This window comes from Tribolium castaneum, chromosome 2, assembly GCF_031307605.1.
Source record: "Tribolium castaneum strain GA2 chromosome 2, icTriCast1.1, whole genome shotgun sequence".
Classification (NCBI taxonomy): Eukaryota; Metazoa; Arthropoda; class Insecta; order Coleoptera; family Tenebrionidae; genus Tribolium; species Tribolium castaneum.
This window is the reverse complement of record NC_087395.1, coordinates 24915589-24934206: the sequence shown is the minus strand read 5'-3', so window position 1 is coordinate 24934206 and position 18618 is coordinate 24915589. Positions and strand designations below refer to the sequence as shown.

At 33.7% G+C, this 18618-nt stretch overlaps 1 protein-coding gene across 7 annotated transcripts in view; it reads left to right on the top strand.

The window, feature by feature from the left end:
- Nucleotides 1-18618, top strand: part of heph (hephaestus) — a 109300-nt gene that overhangs the window by 83729 nt on the left and 6953 nt on the right. For all 7 annotated transcript variants that reach the window (XM_008200143.3, XM_008200140.3, XM_015983714.2 and 4 more), the window contains 4 exons: nt 5246-5341; nt 8243-8542; nt 15851-16039; nt 16106-16157. In XM_008200143.3, coding sequence (XP_008198365.1) covers nt 5246-5341; nt 8243-8542; nt 15851-16039; nt 16106-16157 — 637 coding nt within the window. The remainder of the gene's footprint in view (nt 1-5245; nt 5342-8242; nt 8543-15850; nt 16040-16105; nt 16158-18618) is intronic.

Here is an 18618-nt window from a genome sequence, read left to right as displayed (position 1 = left end):
TTAATTTTTTGCTGGGGTATTGCGAAACGTCCGAAATCTACAATTTCAAAAGTGGGTGTGTTTATATCCCATTCCTATTATTAACTTGGGTATAAATACGAGTAGTCACACATATTATTGTTCAAAAGCTTTTAACGGCTGTGACGGACAACAAAAATAACCCGTCATAAAGTAAATTATTTTCAATGGCTATAAACAAGGCGAGCTTCGTCTCATTGTGAAATACTTCAAACACAACACATTTTGGGCCACTTTTTCACCAGTCTTTTGCGAATTCGTACCCTTTTGTCCTCACAAAATCAATCCTAAAATTTCGTTGGATTCAGGAGTTTCAGTTTTTTCTGTTTGTGGTATAACTCCAATTTTCCAGGTTTTAAATCTATTTTTGTAGGTCAGGTTTAGACTACAGATATCTACAGGTTTAAAAGTTGTGAAATTTTTAAGTTTCAACGTGTTAAACATTTTTTTTTATTTCTAATTCAAACCTGGTTGAAACCCTAGAATATCTTTATTACAAAGTTAACCCAGTTTTAAATTCATCTTTGAAAATTAGGATTTTCTCAAAATTTTTCATTTTTTTGCTGAATTGGAACAAGGTTCAAACTTAATTTAGGTTTCTCATCTTCGAGAAGTAGGTTTAAGCTGCTCAGAAGGTTTCTAGGTTTAAGTTTAGGTTTGATTCTAAGAAGTTTTCTCGGATCTGAGCAGAATCGAATGGTTGACTAAAATTTAGGTTGAAACGTTTAAATACCTAATTTGAGTATAGGCTTAGGTTTTATTAACATGTTCAGACGCATTTTTGGTTATAAATATGGCTTTGGGTTTAAGTTTTTTCGGTTAATTTACTTTTAATTGAGGGAGGTTGTTTCAGGTTAGCTAATCTAGTTAGGTAACAGTTATAGTTTTTTTTATCATAATGTAAAAAGCTACACGGATTGAACCAGAGCTTGAGACCCAGATTAAGACTTTTTGATAGTTTCAGATTTTTTAGTTTCGTACTAGATTTCAACAAGATACGACTAAGATTGTCTAAAATTAACTAAGAAAATTTTCAGGTTTAAATTATAGTCATGGATATTATTTATGCAGGTTTTATGATTTTTTGTGTCTCAAAAAGTTTACTCAGTGAGTCAAGTTAATCAAGTTTCAGCGTTTAATCTAAAGAATTTACTCAAATTGACCAAGTTTACTCAAAAGTTCAGAGCTTTTCAGGTTCTATTTTAATACATTTTCAACTAAAATTTGGATTGAAGTTTTAATAATTTGTGTTTAGCTTTAGGTTTTAGTAGCTTACTTTAAGCCTAAAATTCTTAAATTTTTTATTAGTTTAGGGAAAAATGTTCGCGTAAAATTAGAAAATCTAACGTAGGTACAGAATTTGTCAAGGTTTAAAAATTTAGTTTAGATTTAAGCTTATTTGTGGTAGTTAGGTTTAGATTTTTGGGTTTAATTCGGGTTTAGTTCTGAGCACTTTTTCAGGTTTGAACTAATCGCGAGCTTTGGCTACTGTTGTACTTGAACCTACAGGGACTGAACCGGAGCTTTCAGTCACTGTAACTGTACAGGTTTAGATATTTTCCGACTAAATTTTTGAGTTCGTTTTTTAACATGATCTAGTCCAATTCGTTCGAAGTTTTGGCCGATATTTCAAAGCTAGTTTCGCTTAAAACGCAGCTTTTCTGGGTAATCAGAGATTTTAATAAAACCAGGTCTAGAGCTCGTGTTTACACCGCCACCGGTGGATCGATGTAGCAACCAGTTGATATGCACGTAACAAATTTCCTCGTTTCCTTTCCCTTTTCCGCACCGATCCAGTTTATTATTATCGAGTCAGATGGCTGATTGACGCGCTAAAAGGTTTTTCTGTCTGTCTGGATAACACATCGCTGACGTCTATCCTCTTGGACGTCGTGTGTATGTGTATAAAGAACCACAATCCACATGCCCGCCATCTGGGGCCTTCGATTCACTCATTCTGTATAACATACACACACATAAGACGAGAGATGTTTAGTGTCGCCTAAAAATAAACCTTTTGATTTACACAAAACGCAGTTTTACCAGTGGAAAGGCCATGTGCCGGGATCCCGGGCCACGTGGGAGTCGTGCAAAAGCTCACGTGGCAAGGGTGTGAAATATTCACATGCGGAAATTTGATTTAGTTTTCTGGCTGTCGTAAACCGGGAGATAAAACCTAATTGAAGTGCCCATAATGTTGGAAAATGTAAAACTTGGAGTAGTTAAGCATGAAGAATGTGAGCAATGATTAAGTGGAAAAATGTAAAGTATGATGAAAGTTTGATTAATTGGTAAAAACAAATAAAAACTTTCCTCGGCAGCTCTCGTCGCATCAAACCTAAAGCAGGGTTAATTGTCTCGAGTGGTCGTAAAACCTATAATTGCGCGTTTATCGAACTAGAGCTGCAACAATTTACCGTCGTCGCAATTACCGTATAATAAAAGTTTTTCATTCCGTCCGCATCGTTGCACCTTTTGTGAAAATTCCGGTCATTTTTCCGTTTCCGGGTGTGTGATTTTTCCGCCGCCGGATCCATTTCAGACACATGCTGTCTGCCCTCCGTCAGGTCTTTTGTGTTCTCTCCAACTACTCCTCACTAGGAGGGAAATTGTCGCCGAATTCGAAATGTATGGAAATTTTTAACGCCCGGATCGAGATCCGGAGTCTCTCTTTTTCTCTCGTTGTGAATAAATCGCGTTCCGTTACTTCATTTACATCTGTTCCAGTTTCGGCGGCGCGGCGGCGGACGCGTCGCGACGCTAAAAGCTTTCGCGCGCGCGGATCAACCTCGAGCCCGGAACAAATCCAATTCCGGAACGAATCAGACTATATGCATCGGCGACAAAAAGAAAAACCGACTTCTCGACGACGAGATGATACAAATACGGCGACGCGTCATTAGGCAAACGCAAAACGCCAGCTTTTCAGAGAATTATTTTTCAGTCAAGGTTACAAAGCCAATAATGCGAGGTATTGATTGGCTTTAAACTGTTTACAAGACGGCTTGAATTAATAACACGAATGTGGAATCATCTCAGGATCAATTGCACAAAGCAGCTTATAACCTTGACTCCGAAACAACGGATTCTGAAAATTTTCAGGTTTCAGTAAAATGCAAAATGTAGATTCCTCCGTTAGTCTGTGAATTTTTGAGACATATTCTAAGAAAAGGGGTTTAGATTTAAGCTTAGGTCTCAGAAAGGCGAATTTTTTTTTATTTATTAGTGTTGGTTGTGAAAATATCAAGTTTTAATAAAAAAGGTTTTGATTAAACTTTTTTAAACCTAATACCAAAAAAAACCTAAAATGATTAGACTTACGTCTAGAAACTTGTCAGGTTTAGGTTTTAGTTGTTTAGGTGTGAGTTTGAAATGCTTGTAAACATTTTCAAGTCTGAAAATTCGACTGTACTATTTGTGCAGGTTTAAGCTCCAGTTTTTGGGTTTATTTTTGAAAAATATTGGTTTTAAAATGAATTTAAACAGTAACCTAGTTTTATCTTCAATAACCTCTGAAAATAGAAGTTTAGGCTTAGGTCATAATTCTGGTTGTTGCTTCAATAAACCTCAGAAACCCATTTCTAATTGCTCAAAAAAAATGGTAATGTTTAGGTTTGATAAAATAAAGTGTAATGGGGGTTTTACTACTCGGAAAACGAACATATATTTTTTTTTCTAGGTATTTGGTATTTTGATCAAGCTTAACAGAACTAGCTCAGAATTAAATCTGAAAAAAAGGAATTATGAAATACCTAACCACATTTTTTTAATAAGTTCTAAACTAGGTTTTTGGACTGAGAATTTCGAAGTGTGTAACTCAGGATTTGGATTCAAAATTTCTGGTGTTTCCAATTTTTTTTCACAATTTCTGTTCTGAGAACTAAGCCGTTGAGGAAATAAATTAATTAATCACACGTACTCTTGAATTTTCTTTTACATATCTCAGGACCCATAAGTTAATTGATCTCAAGGTTTTTTTCTAACTCCATAACATAAAATTTTCTAGTCAGTACCTTAATCATCGATTAGGATTTAAATATTCAGAAAACAATAAAAACTGAAGTTAATACATGAAATTTTAGGGTCAATAAGAAATTTGGTAAGGTTTAGGTTATACTGCTTCAATAAAACCTGAAAAAAAACCTGTTCAGAAATTTTCAAAAACGTCTAAACTGCTTAAATATCTACAACCTGTTAAAGTATTGGTTTATTATTTAAACTTAGGTTTAAATTTGTAGAAAAATACTTGTCTAGGTTTAAAACTTGTTCAAGTCTGAACTGATTTTTAGGTTTCAGGGAAAAAAGTCAGGTCAAAATGGAATTTTAAGCTAATTTTCCATTTATTGCTGTTTGTTGTGCGTCACGTGCAGGACCCTTTTTGCTTGAAAATTGGGCCTTTCAAGCACAATTATTCCGTCCTTCAGCCCGCAAACTTTCGTTATTAAGCGCTTGCAAAAATGAAATTTAGAAAAACCAGTCTCGGCGTTTAATAAAAAAAACTTTCTTTATTTTCGTCCCGCTCGTTCCTCCATTAAAATATACAAAGTGAATACGTTCCCGAATTGAAAAAGCCCGCCTCCGAAGTGAAGTGCAAAGTCTTTGTAAAGTTTGTTGTTTTATAGGAAATTATAGGAAGAAGCCGGGACCGCTCCTCCGCTTCTAAATCTCTCAAGTGCATTTAACGCTTTTCGAGAGAAGGTAAAACTTTCCCAACTTGGCGTTATCAATTATTATTAAAATCACGTGCCCCTCTTGAATCTAAAAATACTCAGAGCCACGTGCCGTAAAAAACTTGCATTTTCCGAATTATGCAAATACAGTAGATCTGGGAGCGCATGTACTTGCGAATAATTTGCGACACGGGGGCGTCCATAGGTAATATAATTTTGTGCAGGAAATATAATCGCCTTCCTTTCCAAATCTATATTATGTGTGCGTTCTCTCCTGGCTCTTTTCTTCGTTTTGGAGGCCCGCATTCGACGAATCCCTTTCATGACCGGGATTACTATATAAATACATAAAGCACACATCCCAAGATGTACCGTGTATAAGCGCTTTTGCGTCACTTCTCTTCGCCCTTATTCCCGCCGCCGACCCTTATCACATATTCATCCCGTTTTCCTCTTGCCTCCGACAATTTGTTCGCCCCGTACGAACGGATTATCGAGTCTTGAATGCTCGCATCTTGCACTCGAAACTCAATTTTTTCTGTTTTTATTTGTTGCAGAGAGGAAGCGAAGAACTGCTGTCGCAGTCGAACGTCTCAGTGATGGCTCCTTCAGCCCCGCATGCGGACAACAACAATCAGGAAAATGCCAAAAAGGTAGGGATTGACTGAAAGACGACTTCCAACTGTTGCTCAGAATTGTTCAGGAGACGTAAATTTCAGACCTGTTCAGGCTCATTATTTTAGGTTTACTACTCAGAAAACGAAACTGTAGATGTTTAGTCGGTGTTTATGATAGAACCTAATAAGGCTAATGAGAATTTGTCAAGAGTTTTAGGCTTCTGTCTTAAAACCTGGGTAATATTCTGATTAAGGTGTTCTACTAAGCAGAAAACGACAAAAACCTAATATTAACTCAAGGTTTGATTTAGTTTTGACTTTTTTTTAAAGTTTTAGAACGTTCTTCGATGATTTTTTTCATACTTAGTTTCCATATTGAGAATTGACTCAGGATTATTTGAATTATACCTGAGGAAGTTAAATTTTGTAGTTTCAGGTCTAGGTTTTTAGGTTTTTAAGAAGTTTTAGGTTTAGATTACCAAAATTAATTACTTTAGTTTAACTAATTCTGGTTATTGCGTGATTGAAACCTGGGATACATGTACACAATATTGCTCAGGAAACATAACAATATACAACTGTGTTTTAGGTTTGTTTTCTAAGTTGTCGCAAATTTTTTATCAAGTAAACTAAGCTTAAGATTTTACTATTTTAAAAACCGGAACGAAGAACTAAGTCAATAAATTGTACTGGGGTTAGGACACTGTTCTTACAAAAACCTACTCAGAATTGGTCAGAGGACATGAAGGTTTTTGGTTTTTGTGCCAAAATCTGCATAATAATTAAACAAAATTTCTTTGAGGTTTTATTTTAATAAACCTGGAAAACAAAATTGCTCAGGAAACGTAAGGATGTTTGTGTTTTAGGTTTGTTTTCAAATCTACATAAAATAAGTAGGACAGAATAAAATCTAATCATTTAGAAAAATAACAACAAAAATAGAGCATGAGACTATAACAAAAAAAGTTTGTTGTCTCAATAAAACTTGAGAAACCTACTACAATCTCTGTCTGTTGCTTCAGAAACCTACTCAGAATGGATCAGAGAACATCAAGGTTTTTGGTTTTTGGCCCAAAATCTACATAAATTTAATAATCAAACAAAATTTTCTTGAGGTTTTATTTTAATGAATCTGGGAAACAAAATTGCTCAGGAAACGTAAGAATGTTTGTGTTTTAGGATTGTTTTCAAATCTACATAAATAAGTCGGTAAATCGGTCATAGATTAAAATTTAATCGTTTAGAAAAATGATAAAAAAAATAGATCACAAAAAGTATGTTGCCTCAATAAAACTTAAGAAACCTGCTCAGAATTGCTCAGGAAACATTAGGGTTTTAGGTGTCTCAGTTTTACGATGCACAGTTTGTTTGTATCTGAAGAATTTGCTTCAGATTTTTGAACGGTTTTTTGTTGAAAATTGGTTTTAAGCCATGCATGTCTAGATTCCTTATTCAAAAATGTACTCGGGAATTTGGCCTGTGGATGCTTGATTTTGTAGTTTAAGGTTTAAGTATAAAACCTCAGAAACCTACTTCAAATTGCTCAGGAAACATGAGGATGGTTAGATTTTATTTTTTTTTCAAAACTGCCTAAAACTTTTGACAAAATAATGTCGGAACGAAAACAAAAGATTCATTCTTAGAAGGTTTAAATTCTTTTTGCAAGCTAATAAGATTGAGAATTTTTCTGCAAATAGCGAGTTAAAAATTTTTGAAATTATTTCACTCAGGTTCGGGTGGTTTGAAGTAACGCAGATTTTTCCGATTTTTTTTAATTCAAATGGAAATCACTCGGAGCATCTTTTTCTCTCTGTGGATGCCCGATTTTTTGTGATTTATGACCGCCGAACTCTTGCATGTTTAAATGTCGGCATAGGTAATGGGCGTATCGCGCGTTTCACACACGAATTCACCCCGTTACAGGGCGCGATAATCAAAAATCGATTCATCATCGGCCGTACTTTGTCCAAGCGATGGACACATCGAAGGCCGAAAGTCGCCGCCGTGTTGCATAATTGGGTATTGATCATCCGTTAAAACTCATAAGGGACAGCAAAAAAAAATTCATCCTCTTTGTGTCCCTCCCTTTAACGTTATATTTTTAATTTCCTGCGGCCTCGCTCGCTTTACCCGACTCGCAGCGGAAACGCAAAACTACACATGCATCTCTAATTATGTGTTTTCGATCGAAGTAATAAAACCCGGGGATTTTTTTTTGTCACCTAGTCGTAAAATTTTGGCAACGACTGGGTGGGGCAGGTTGATGACTCGGAGCGATTTTATATTCCTGCAGCGTGCTATTGATAAAATGCGACTACCTTTTTTGTAATTTTTAACATCCGTATTGTTTGGTTGGTAGTAATGCCCTGGAGTTACATGTGGCAAAAATAAGGTTCCTTTTTCCTCTCGATTAAGGACGTATTAAATGGGAAAACGAAAGAGAGTCGCTCGCAGGATTCTTTGTCAGTCCAGGATAATGGAAAAAAGGAAATCCTGTTATTATTTAAAAGAAATCTAACTCCGCCTCGATATTAAATCCATTGAAAAAATCGCTAGCTTTGATGGCCGTCCCATTGTATTTAGCAAAATCGCTCTGATTAAAACTGTTCTTCGTCCGATTGAATTTCTGTATTTTTCTTCCGCCAAAATCGACACATATTATTAAAAAAAAGGAGAGAGCAAAGTCGTGAACAATGCCGGTTCGTGCTTTTATTTTATGATAAGATCTCGTAATAAAGCACAATAGACAATGGCCGAAGTTTGGTCTTTCAGCGGCGCTAAAAATCTCCGACGCAGAATTACTTTTCCCCTTCTTTATGAACGATAATTAATATCTTCAGTTGTTATTTATGGCAGTTGGTGGAAGTCGCCGTTTGTTTCTATCTAAAAGCGTAATGGAGACGCATTACGTTTAATAACACCTCCGTTGTGTTGTAGGTGAAGTTGGACCAACAGAACAACGTCGGTAAACCGTCGCGTGTTATTCACATCCGTAACATTCCAAACGACGTATCGGAAGCCGAAATTGTTCATCTGGGAATACCTTTCGGAAGAGTAACGAACGTTTTAGTGCTCAAAGGGAAGAATCAGGCGTTCTTAGAAATGGGCGAGGAATCCTCTGCCACAACAATGGTCAATTATTTCTCCAGCTCGATGGCGCAGCTGAGAGGAAGAGCGGTCTATGTACAATACTCGAATCATAAGGAACTCAAGACGGACCAAACACATTCGAATGCGGTAAGTCTTGACTGTCTTTTTAAACTACATCGTCTTAAAATGCGCAAAATAAATCTCAACTTTTAACTTAAAAACACTCTACTTTAAAAATCAGGCTGAAGTTTCTAAAATTAAACTTAAACTTTGATATTTAGGTTTTTGATTCCAAAATCGTCTTAGGTTTGTTTTTTAAATCACATTTAGGGTTTTAGGTTTGCTCTTGGCTTCAAAAATCAGGTTTAGGTATCTGACATCATTTTAGGTCGAGCTTAGGTTTTTAGGCTTTCCTAACGTCTTGAAATTTTCTCAGGTAACACCTCATGTCACAGTAAATTGTAATAGGTTTAGAAAGAAAATGGCAAAATTGTTGCAAATTTTGCGGTTTCTATAAGTGATTCAGGTTTGTCTTAAGCTTGATATAAGGTTGTATTTATCGCTGACTAAACCTGAACTTCGATTTCTAGGTTTTGATTAAAAAAATGTCTAATTTTTTTTACAAAAATAACGTGAGATTGTATTATTTTCTGTTGTTTACAAAACTGACAGATTTGTCCTTACGCTTATCATCTCAGCCTTGAATATCAGGCTATGTTTCCTAAAACATTTTAGGCTGTTGCTTTATATTTAATTTTTTTAGGAAGCACCCTCAACCTAATTTGTCTTTAATATTTAGGCTTTTTTTAATCATCTTAGGTTTTTTGAAAATGTCGGGATCGAATCACAATTTGAACTTTACAAAACTGTAACAGGTTTTTGTCCTAGGCTTCACCTCAGCTTTGAAAATTAGGTTGAGGTTTCAGAGATGATCGTAGTCTCAATTCGTCATTTAAGCCTCGGTTTAGGTATCACTTTTTAGTAGTTTCTTTAGACTAAACCTGAGCTTTTTATTCAGGTTTTTACTTTACACATAAATGTTGGTATTAGGCTTGATCTTAGTTTTGAAAATCAGGCTTTTTTGAAATCATTTCAGGCTGAACTCAGCATTTTAATCGTGATTTATATCTTTATATTAAATGTTCACACATTCTAGTGTTTATCTCAACCTAAGTTGTCCTTAGGTTTTTATTTTAATAATCGTCATAAGGATTTTTTATGCCCGGAATCACATTTCATGGTTTACAGAATAGATTGTGTCTTAGGTTTGATCTCTGCTTTAAAAATTAGGTTGAGGTTTCTGAAGTCATGTGAAGCTTGATTTTTAGGAAAAAAACCTAATTTTAGGGTTTATCTCGGAGTAAACTTAAGCTGTGATATCTAGGTTTTTATTTTCGAAGTGGTCTCAGGTTTTTAATAAATTCTGTCGGGATTAAATCGTATATTGTGTGGTCAGTCTGAAATCTCAGACACTGAGAAAGTAACTTTAACTTTTCAATAAGGTCTGGGTTCTACTGTTCGAAGGTTCGTTTTTCGAGAGAAACACAAATTTGTTTAATTTAAGGTTCTATTTTAAAATTTATTGCTTAAGATTTTTTTAGGTTGCAGAATTCGATTTTTTTAATTGTCTAGATTTTTTTGAGTATTTAGTTTAGTTACTTAATACCTACTGTCTGAGTCACCTTTTTTGGTGGTGGGTTCAGGTTCACATGTTTAAAAGTTTTCTCAGGAAACACTAAAACGAAGCCTGAGGATATTGATTTTTATTATTTTTCTCAGACTAAACCTAAGCTTTAATATAGTTTTCAGTATTAACCCAGGTTTACATTTGAGCATTAATTTAAGCTGTTTATGTCAATTTGAAACAGACTTTTCGGGACATGTCATTAAGGTTTAGAAAGACAACTTTGTTTAATCTTAGGTTGAATTTTTGGAAATCATTTTTAAAATTAATAGCAGGATTCGAATTTTTTCCTAATTCCCTAGATTTTTTCTTGAGTGTTGAATTTAATGAAATTATGAATGCATAATTGTCGAGATCGGGAGAAAATATGTCAGAAATAAATAAAATTTTGAGTTAAGTCGAGTTAGGCGTTCTGAGAAATCAAGTCAGTTTTATAGTTTGGTAAAAACATCGTGAATGAAGGAAAAGTGCGGCAAAATAAATTCGGTGAAAAATGTGTGGCACCGCATAAGGTTGCGGTTGCTTCGTGTAAAAATTATCGATCCGGTGTGAATGTGACACTTTAACTGTGTTTCGGAAGTAACTACGTAAAGGTGAATCGATAGCGTTACGCGTGTAGTAATCTCGCCGAATTTATGGTGAATTGTCGGCAGGTTTTGGGTGTCTAAATTGGCAAAATCGAGCTCTGGCCTCATTACGGTTTAACCGAAATTTTACGTCACAGCGTTTGAGTTAATTTAACTAATCCAAACCTTGTTAGTGCTGCTATAAACATAATTTATTTCGTCGTATGTGTGTTTTTGGAGGGAAAATGCAGACTAAACACCGCAACTGTCACAAATTAAAAATGTCATCGTATCGTCTCACCTTCGTAAATCTCGAAACACATAAATAAAGTTCCAACGCACGCAATAATCATGAACGACTGAGTGAAATTTTTCGCAGAAATGTAAAAAAACAGCTTAATTAAAATTTATTGCCGAATCTATCTTCGGACAGAATCTACATTAAAAACGTGCTACAAACAATATTCGGGTAATTTTCTTTTTTCACCCTCTAATTCGCAACGGTGTCATGCGAGAGGTTTCATGTAAACAGATTTGGATTTTTCGCGTGATTATTATTTGATAAAATATTCCGCTTTCTAATTGGATGCGGTTGTGAGAATGGATTTTTTTCCAACTAGTCTAATTAGTTTTTCATTAATTTCGACGAGTTTTATTGGCTCGGGGAGAGCCATTCGCATTAAAAACACAAAATGTGGACGACTGTTATTGCCCATTATGAAATTATTACGTCCAATAAACCACACAAAACTTTCATGGATGCGTTGAGAATAAGTTTATGGCCGATGATATTTAAATTAGAAACGTTTCTAGCGAGAGATGTATTTATGATAGTTCGCGATATTTAAATGTTTACGGTTCCTCGCGTTAAACCCCAATAAATTCGCAAACACAACTGGTCTGAAAATAGTTAAGTTTACAAAAAAAAATTATTGTCCTAAGGAATTATTTCTGTGATTCTTCTTCCATCTGGGTGGGGAATGCGAATAAACAGTGAAATTAACTTTGGGCAAAACGATTCCACATAATAAATATTTTCGTTGGAGTTAATTCAATTTGGGTTTTAATTAATGAATTTTTATTGTTTTCGTTTTGGCGTTGGCACGCGTTGCTCCTAAAAGCTCCTGAGCTTAACGGAGCGTTAAGTGCGCGCTTTTGACGAGTTTATTACTAATTAGCGAACGAGAATTAGTAATTTAATACGCCAACAGAATGCACAAAAGACGGTCCCGAATCCTGATTAAAGTCGTCGGCACACCACCAAAGATCATCATCAACTCGCTTCAATTAAAAAATCACCACCACCTCTTCTCCACCACCCGATATTTAATTCAATCACGGCAAAGCAGCAGCAGCACGATGAAAAAATCATCCTCGAGGCGCTACACGTTAATTAAATCGCTACCCCGTCAGGATTTAAGCAAACAAATATTTTCGAAAAATCGTTAAATTTTAATAAATTCGCGCGCAGGTGGGGTGGTGTTTTTTGTTCGGCGAGTATTTATTTTCCATTGTATATACTTTGGACGAGTAAACAAAGTTTCCGGACCGAGAACTTGGTACACAAAGCTCCGGGAAAACTTCCTATCCCTAGGAGGTTTTCTGTTGTTGAAGTGTTGCGAGGTTGCTCGTTCGACGTCACTCATTATTAAAAAAATATTACATTAATGATGCCCAACATCCAATTACGGATTTTTTTTATTTTTAATTCGAAAATTTTTCTTGCATAGCTCTTACACTTGCGTTGCAAGATTTGAGATTCTAAAAAAAATACATTGTTAACTATAAATAACCACTCATTTGTTAATTTTTCGCACCTAAATGCTCGACAAAGTCAGAAATCACAAACGAAAAGTAATTAATTAATTCCGGAACTAAATTGGAAACGATGATCGCATCAGAATTAATGCAATTTTTTGCGGAAACAAAAAAAAAAGTAATTAAAAGGCCAGTTTTTGGCTGGCTTTGGAATTCGTCTGGTGGGAAGGCATTGGGCCGTCACTATCCAATGACAAACACTTTTAATCGTGTTGCAGTTTTTGTTCGCTAGATAAACTTGAAGGAGGTAATTTTTATACTCTTATTGGTTAAACGATGCATTCGAGGAGCAAATGAGACGATAAACTGTTTTGGAAGGGTTGGCTCCTCCCACAAAACTAGAATTTCGTTTTAGATGCGAATAAATGGCGAATGCTAATTGATTTCAATTATTTTCTGCCGCTGACAAGCGTTTGTATTGAGGAAAAAATACAAAATAATTATACAACTCACTTTCTAAACAAATTTCGAAATTTTTCGAAATAAATTAGTCCGAAATTTTTTAGGTGCCGTTTATGGACACCTTATTTACGGATATTTTTAAGAACACTGAAGATAAAAAAAAATTTATGGACAAATTTGTGGAGAAATAAAATTCCTAAATGAAATCTGCTAAAGCTCTTAAGCTTTTGTTTTTAAAAGTTTAAAAAAAGCACCGTTTTCTATCTAAATTGTAGCTAGCGAACTGAAGTTTTTTTTCAGATCCGAAAATTCAAAGACTACTAATTCAACTCTCAAAAAGCTCTTTATCAAAGGTTTAAGACGTCTTCAAAATTCGAAAATTCAAAAATTTTACTGATTCTAACAAAAATAACACTGTAAACTGTCTAAACCCTGAAATTATAAGTTTTGAAGACAAAGATTTTTGCAATTTAAGAGTTAAAAACCTCTTCAAAATTCGAAAATCCAAAGGTTTGACTGAGAAATTTTAAAATGTTTTTTTCTAAAAAAGTGTCACTGTTAACTATGTAAACCCTAAAATTATTAAGTTTTGAAAATAAGGATTTTAGCGATCTAAAGATTTTTTCAAGGTTTGAAGTCTAGTCTTCTAAAACTCTTAAACTCACGATTTTAAAGATTCTAAAAAACTAGTTATGTTAACACCTTCTTAACCCTAAATTTACAAGTTTTTTTTTGACTAAGTTTCTAGCAATATAAAGGTTTTAAAATTTCTTCAAGATCCGAAAATGCAAAGAATTGGCCGAAGATTTTAAGATTACATAATTAAAGATATTATCAAAGATTTTAAAATTCTAGAGATTCTAACAAAAATAACTCTGTTAACTATCTAAACCCTAAAATTTTAAGTTTTGGAGATAAAGATTTTTGCAATTAAAAAGTTAAAAAACTCTTCAAGATTCGAAAATCCAAAGATTTCACTGACAGGTTTTAAAATTTTTGTTTCTAAAAAAAGTGGCACTATTGACTACGTAAACCCTAAAGTTATTAAGTTTCGAAGATAAGGGTCTTAGTGATCTAAAGATTTGTTTAAGGTTTGAAGTCTAGTCTTTTAAAACTCTTAAACCCACGATTCTAAAGATTCTAAAAAAATGATGATAATTTTAAGTTTTTTTGAGTAAGTTTCCAACGGTCTAAAAGGTTTAAAAAAAATTCAAAATCGGAAAAAGCAAAAATTTGACCAGATTTTGAGATTCTAAAAAATAACAATGTTAAGTATCTAAACCTTAAAATTCCGAGATTTGATTCACAGGTTTTAATCTTATAAACACAAATTTATTAAGTTCTTAATCTTGAGTTCCTAAAATAAGTGCCACTTTGTATTATCTTACCCTAAAATTCGAAGTTTTAAAGATTAAGCATCGTTCAATATCCCAAAAATTTAAAAATTTTGTCCAAAAGTTTCAAGATTCAAGTGTTGAAGACAAGTTGTTGAATTGATCATTCTATAGTTTATTTTTTCTACAACCGCTCCGTCCAACATTTCCCGCCGATCCACAGGTGTTGCGCGTTTTCTTTGTTACTTAACGTTAATATAACCGTTATTGACCGCAAGTTTGCCGCCTCCAGCGGTGGCGGCTTCGCTTATTATCGAATCGATACCGATTTAGTTTGCGTCGTCGCTTTGATATATACTTGTCCAATTAATTGGCGCGAAAGATGTAGATATTATTGAAAATAATGGGGAAAGTCTCTTCGATTGGAGAGCGTGACGACGAACGCAAAAATTAAATTAAATTCTTTACTAATTACGGTTACGTGCTGCTTTAAAATAAAATGTAACGTTATTACGTAATTTTATTTTTCGCTTGATTGCTTTTTTAATAATGCATGGATGCGTCCGGCTTGAAATATTTAAAGTGTTTTGTTGCAAAAAAAAGGCACAAACTTGCCTTTCAATTATTCAACTTTGTAGAGCCAACTATTTTGCGCTACGGTTAGTTTACGACATGTTGATTCGTATTTATGGTTATGGCAATGATTAAAGGCCAACATTTGAATTTTAGGGAAGATTTAGCGGCGAATACTTATTACAACGTTACGGTTTGTCGTTACTCCTGATAGAGTTGTAAAGCTGAATTGGCCAATATTTGCCCGAATGTTACGACCTCCGATTACGTTACGCTTACAGAATTGTAACGTAAATATCATCAAAAGTCACAGATCTTTAAGGCACAAAAAAATTAAATGATAGTTAAATATCTGTTTTTTTTTACTTTTTGTGAGATGTGGGTCGATTTCACGCACAATGTCCTTAAAAAGGATAACGAAGGACTCTCGGCAAAATTCGCCAAGTTGCCGAATAAATGCCTTGAAAGCAGCAGCGCCTGCTTTCATTCATTTGAAAAGTCCCGAATTGTGGATTCAGGCTCACAAAACAAGAAAATTCATCACGAACAATGGAGCGCCTGTACAAACATCTAAAGAAACTCACTCAATTATAATTCCATACATTTGTCAGCTGCGACTTTACATTTTGGCATTATTAGGCCTAATCTTGTTGAAAACACTCGAAAAACTTTTCGTTCCGCGATGAAATTAGGCACGAAATTTCCTTTCGGTCAGTGATACAGCTCCACGTCCAAGATCAAAGCGTTTTCGCTCTGTTCGCGACGTTTATGTGATTGAGTGAGTCCGAGTCGAATTTATTGAAAACGAGAGGCTCGAATATTATTTTCTCCATTCGAGAAGTTGGCGAGAGACCAAGTTTCACTTCCTGAAATTCGATCGTTTAAAGTTTGTAAAAATCGGGCGGTTCAGGAGTGATGAACCGCAATTAAGCGAAACCAGAGTCAACAAACAATAACTTGTGATAATATTTATCGAGTGATAAAACTCGTTATCAAATTGGTTTCGGGCGAATTAAGTTGTTGTTCCAGTTGCAAAACAAAGGGCGTTGTATTTATTGGAGGAATTTGTTGTTTGCAGAATGCGTCAGCTCAAGCTGCCCTCCAGGCCGCCCAAGCGCTGACAAGTACCCAAAACTCGATAACGCCCACTTCAACTCCTGCCACACCAGTCACCAATGGACAAGACATCCAAGGGGGGCCTAACACGGTGTTGCGAGTCATCATCGAGCACATGATTTATCCCATAAGTCTAGATATTTTGCATTTGGTAAACGCTCATTCGCCAAATATCAAACTGTCTCATTTACTTTTTTTTCTTTGGCGATTTTTACAGATATTCCAACGTTTCGGAAAAGTTCTCAAAATCGTCACCTTCACCAAAAATAGTAAGTGTTCAGTATTTTATGTTTTTTCTAATAATGATTTCGTTTCTCAAAGTTATACATAAAATTTGTTGGTGCATTTTACTTTAAATTCCCATGTTTGTCCCAAATTAATTTAAAAAAAAATAAGCAAAGGAAAAAAAAGAAAAAGAAAAATAACACCAATGAAAAGAAAAAACAAGGTAAAAGTAAAGAAGATACTATAGGAAAAAAGAACACCCTACAAAAAAAAACAAAAAACACGTATAAATAAGAAGAAATCAAACAGAAAAATTAGAAGATTAAAAAATAGCTCTCACCGAGAAAAAGTTAAAATTCATAAGTGCTACAATTAGCGATACAAAACATGAAGTTCTCATAAATAATTATATTAAAGAATGAGAAATAACTAAGATAAAACAAATAAGTAGGCAATTATTAAAGAAGTGGAAAAAATTAGAGACGAAAAGTAGCCAAAGAAATTATGCTGTGCGTTCAAAAAGTCTTTAGATCGACTCTTGCTATGGAATTTTTTATTGTGTTTGATAGATTATTGTTTTATTCTGTTGAAGTGTCAAACGCCAGTATTTTCGTATGTAGTAATCGTAAGATATCAACATACGTTCAAAATTTCACTGCAAGAGTTGATTTAAAGGCTTTTTGAATGCACTGTATATTTAAGCGTGTAAACAGTAACATTCGCAAAAATTTACTGTTTTAGAAAATAGTAAATACGTAATACTAATTTGGAATCCAGTAACTCCATAACATTGAGTCAAAGAAAGGAAAATAAGAGGAAGACACAATAAGAAAGGAACAAAAAAGAAATAAGAATTAAAAAGCAAAATATTTGCACTGAAACGTAGATGATATAGTATGTAGATTTAACATAAAATTGATAATATCGTAAGGCAGGAAAAAATCTTAATAAAAAAAGCGTAAAACGAAAAATGAAACAATTAAGCACATGAAAAAAAACAAAAAATGAATAAAAGAATGTTTGCAGAAATAAATGAGAAGAATATTGACGAACATAAATTTAACATAAGAAAATAAAAATAAAAAAGTCGAACTTACTAACCAAAAAAAAACCAAAATGAAGGAGAGTCAAAAAAATACAAACAACTTAAAAAAAATTACGGAAATTTTATTAAAATTCGGAAAAAATAAAACATAGCAAAAGAAGAAAAAGATAAAGAAATGATGTATTGACGCAAATCAAACTGACTTGGAAAATATTATATTTTCTAATTAAAAAAAAATTAAGAGTCTGAACAAATTAAAGAAAGAAGCAGGAAAGACAAAAAATCAACTTAAAAAAAATTACGGAAATTTTATTAAAATTGGGAAAAAAATAAAACATAAAAAAAGAAGAAAAAGATAAAGAAATGATGTATTGACACAAATCGAACTGACATGGAAAATATTATATTTTCAAATTAAAAAAAAATTAAGAGTCTGAACAAATTAAAGAAAGAAGCAGAAAAGACAAAAAATAGGAATAGAAAAGCTAAGAAAGTTGAAAATAAAATGAAGAGACCAAGGGGAGAAAAAGATAAAGAAGACAAAACTATTAATAAAAAGATAACAGAAGTGCGAATTAAACGAAGAGGATAGCAAAAAAAAGAGAAACGCGATTTGCCTCTCTGGCAAAAGTTGTTGTAAAAACACAATAATGTACTTTTCTTCTTTACACTGGTCAAAAAAAAATAACTAAAGAAATCACTCTGATTGTTAACAAATAATTTCAAAAATTAAACGTTTCTGTCTGAAAAACGCTCAAGAAATTTAATTTTTAACCGAGTTCTTCAATTTTTGTGTGAGATTTTGCCAAAACAAGCTGAAAAATCACCAAATTGAGCTAGTAATTAATTAATTTTCAAACAATTCCAAGCGTTTTTGTACATTTTACAGCCAAAAAATGCAATCTGTTTTGCAAAATTTTGTTACAAATTATTATTATTTACATGTTTTTCGAAATTTTTTTAAAATTGACCGAAAAATTACAAAATGACCTTGAAATTGTTATTATTATTTTGTTTGCTTCACTCGATTTTAGTTGTTTTTTGGTAGAAGATTGTGTTTTTTTTTTACTTTTGTCCAAGTCTTGGCAGATTTTGAAACCAAAATTTTGAGTTTATTTGGAATTTATATCAGCAAATTGTATCAAAAATTGTATTAATTTGCCTCAAAACTCAAAAATACGTAATGGTTTTGATCTTTTGTAAATTGTATCGCTTTTGCTTTTTTGTGTTACAACGTTAGATTTAAAGTTAAATTTGCTTTTTTAACAGTGTCCAAGAGCGTTTTTGTGTAAAAAGCGGGATTTTTTTGAAAAAACTTGGTCGAAAATGGGTTTTTAAACCAACTGCATTGAGATTTTAATAAAACAGACCGAAAAATTGGCAAATTAAGACAATAAAGGGAAGAGAAAAGTAAAAACAATACAAAAAAAGTGGAATTTTCTGACACAGCAAACTTTGCG